At 53.8% G+C, this 2,993-nt stretch overlaps 1 protein-coding gene across 2 annotated transcripts; it reads left to right on the top strand.

The window, feature by feature from the left end:
- Positions 1-956: 956 nt before the first annotated feature.
- On the top strand, positions 957-2,391 carry gtf2a2 (general transcription factor IIA, 2). 2 transcript variants are annotated; one of them, XM_030115399.1, is made up of 4 exons: positions 957-1,107; positions 1,728-1,832; positions 1,905-2,062; positions 2,168-2,391. In XM_030115399.1, coding segments are annotated over exons 1-4 (336 nt in total). In that variant the 5' UTR covers positions 957-1,035; the 3' UTR covers positions 2,169-2,391. The 2 variants fall into 2 exon arrangements, with proteins under 2 accessions (XP_029971259.1, XP_029971174.1); XM_030115314.1 differs by lacking the exon at positions 2,168-2,391 and having other exon boundaries at positions 1,905-2,066.
- Positions 2,392-2,993: the final 602 nt, after the last annotated feature.

Below are 2,993 nucleotides of genomic sequence, written 5' to 3'. Positions count from 1 at the left end.
TTGACTGTTGCTTTCAGACGATGGTTAAAGTTTATCTCCGTAATCGGAGTTAGAAAAAAGCAGCAACGCTGGTTGCCGAGGGCCTGCGGGGGGGAGGGGGGGGGGGGGGGGGGGCAGCTCAGGGGAGCCATCTTCACCGTGTGACGTGAACGTGGGAAACAGCGTTTTCTCGGTGAGAGGGGCTGCCTCTCTGCCTCTCTGAGCAGCAGAAACACCAGGAAAGCTCAAACACAGGCAGGAAGGAAGAAAACGCTTTGAGGAGTTTTTGGTGAGAACAGAACTATAGAACAAGGTTAAAACATACAAACAGTGAATTTTGCCTGATACAGCCCCTTTAAAACAGCCTCAGTGTCCAGGACCTGGTCCCGGTGCGGCGTCTGTCCACAGGACTTCATCTGGAGTTCCTGGTGTCAGAGACAGACACAGGCGAAGACACCGCTACCCGCTGTCCTCTCCGAGGGTCCTGAGGACGCCGGGGACGCAGAACCTGCTCAGACTGGGCTGGGCTCTTTGTCCTGCTTGTCTCGCTGTCGTCCCGTGAACCAGGACTCGTCCCTGTCCTCGTCCTCTGCCTCTCTGTCTGTTTCCATCCATCCATCGTCCCTGGAAGCTCATGTTCTCCCTGAGCGCTGTGAGCTGGTTCGGTCTGATCACTTCATCAGAAACGTGTTCGGTTGTGAGTTGTGTGTAACAGAGGACAGGTGTGTTGGAGTTGTGTTTCACTTTTTGCTGCCAGAATTTAGCAGAAAAGTTGTTCAGTAGCTGAGAAAGCGGTTCAAAAGACGGAGTTCAGGGTTTTAGCTGTTCTGAAAAACTACAACATCTTCTCTTCTTCTTTTTGGAGTTTTACGGCGATTAAAACTAAAATATAAAAACATGGATTCATGAACAGACGGCGGCTGGGGCTCTCAGCCAATAGGAGGCGGAGGTGGGCGGGGCCTGAGATCTCCGCGCTGTGATTGGCTGTGGCGGGACGCGGGCGTTAGCTGGTTAGCCTGTTAGCTTGTTAGCCGTCGGTCCGCCAGCAGCGTCGCCATGGCCTACCAGCTGTACCGGAACACCACGCTGGGGAACAGCCTGCAGGAGAGCCTGGACGAGCTCATCCAGGTGAGGCCGCGGCGGGGGACCGGGGGACCGGGGGACCGGGGGGCCCGGGCCGGGGACCGGGGGGCTCCACGGACCGGGCCCCGGAGCTGGAGCTAGCTCAGAGCTAACGGAGCCGCCGCTGATAGCTGGCAGCGGCTAGCGGCTAGCGGCTAACAGTTACCCGCGAATTCTGTCTGGACTGTTGAGGTCCGGGTCCGGGTCCGGGTCCGGGTTCGTGTCCGGGTCTGGATATGTTCTCCGGAGGCATGGGTCCTGGTCTGTTGAGGTCTGGGTACTGGTCCGGGTCCGGGTCCTGGTCCGGATCTGGAGTGTGTTCTCCGGAGGTATAGGTCCTGGTCTGTGGAGGTCTGGGTCCTGGTCTGGAGTCAGTTCTCCGGAGACCTGGTCCTGGTCCTGGTCTAGTGGTTTTTACATCAAACGTGAATGTTTTGAAGTAATGCGAAATCTCACTGTGTGTGTGTGTGTGTGTGTGTGTGTGTGTGTGTTTTTGTTTGTGTCTGTGTGTGTGTGTGTTTTTGTGTCTGTGAGTTTTTGTTTGTGTTTGTGTGTGTTTTTTTTATGTGTCTGTGTTTTTGTGTGTCTCTCTCTCTCTCTCTCTCTCTCTCTCTCTCTCTCTCCAGACGCAGCAGATCACTCCCCAGCTCGCCCTCCAAGTCCTCCTCCAGTTCGATAAAGCCATCAACACGGCGCTCGCCAACCGCGTCCGGAACCGGGTCAACTTCAGGGTGAGTCCTGCTCCTAACCCTGACCCCTGACCCCGCCCCATGACCTCTGACCCCCGACCGCTGACCCCGCAGGGCTCCCTCAACACGTACCGCTTCTGCGACAACGTGTGGACGTTCGTGCTGAACGACGTGGAGTTCCGGGAGGTCACCGACCTCGTCAAGGTCGACAAGGTCAAGATCGTGGCCTGCGACGGCAAGAGCGAGTCCACGCAGAGCAAGTCCGATAAGTGGTGAGGGCGCGCGCGCACACACACACACACACACACACACACACACACACACACACACACGCCCAGAGGTGTGTGTTCTGACCTTCCTCTCCTTCTCTTCCTCAGATGAAGGTGCAGACCCCCCTCCTGTGGACTGACCTGTACATATAATTTATTACTGCAGAATCACCTGTGTGTGTGTGTGTGTGTGTGTGTGTGTGTGTGTGTGTGTGTGTGTGTGTGTGTGTGTGTGTGTGTGTGCGTGCGTGTGCATTTTGTCAGTTTTCAGGTTTTTCTTGAGTTCGCTGTTTTTCAATCATCTAATAAAACTTTATTTAAAAAAAACAAAACAAAAGTCTTTCCTGTCCTGAAATAAAAATCCAAAACTTTGACTTTATTGGGACAAAATACAAAGAACAGCGTCCAACGTCCTGGAGTGTGTCCAGTGTATCGGGGTGTCGGAGTGTGTCGTTTTGGAGTTTCAGTCCCGGGTCATAGCGGAAGCGCTGCGTGCAGCATTATCGATTAGCATTAGCCGTTAGCATTAGCCTCCACTGCAGTGGAGCTCAGCCTCTCGTCCAGGCTCTCGGGTTCTCAGCAGAACGTTCGTCCTCCCAGCTGCTGGATGTCTGTTGTCCTCAACATTGTCCTAGGCTTTCCTTCTTATTGTCTCATGCTAGCTGTAGCCAAAGCTGTCCATCCCTGGGAGAGGGATCCCTCCATACTGTGGTTCTCCCCAAGATCTCTTCTTTTCCCACTGGGTTTCTGGAGGTTTTTCTTGCCGGATGTGAGGGTCTAAGGCGGTGGTTGCTTCGTTCTGTCTCGTTACTGAGAATCTGACATATTGACATTATGCTTATTCACTGTTTTTATTGCTTTAACATTCTAACATGACTCAGTTCAGTCATTGACGAGCTGTTGTGGACTGTTCACCGTTCTGTTCTGTCTGGGA

This window comes from Salarias fasciatus, chromosome 1 (genome assembly GCF_902148845.1).
Source record: "Salarias fasciatus chromosome 1, fSalaFa1.1, whole genome shotgun sequence".
In the NCBI taxonomy this organism is placed as follows: domain Eukaryota; kingdom Metazoa; phylum Chordata; class Actinopteri; order Blenniiformes; family Blenniidae; genus Salarias; species Salarias fasciatus.
This window is presented reverse-complemented; position numbering and strand designations above follow the sequence as displayed.

Coding starts and splice junctions, on each gene's coding strand:
- gtf2a2 (XM_030115314.1), top strand. CDS start 1,036: ATGGCCTACCAGCTGTACCGGAACACCACGCTGGGGAACAGCCTGCAG. Junction 1,108..1,727: donor GCCTGGACGAGCTCATCCAG/GTGAGGCCGCGG, acceptor CTCTCTCTCCAG/ACGCAGCAGATCACTCCCCA. Junction 1,833..1,904: donor GGAACCGGGTCAACTTCAGG/GTGAGTCCTGCT, acceptor CTGACCCCGCAG/GGCTCCCTCAACACGTACCG.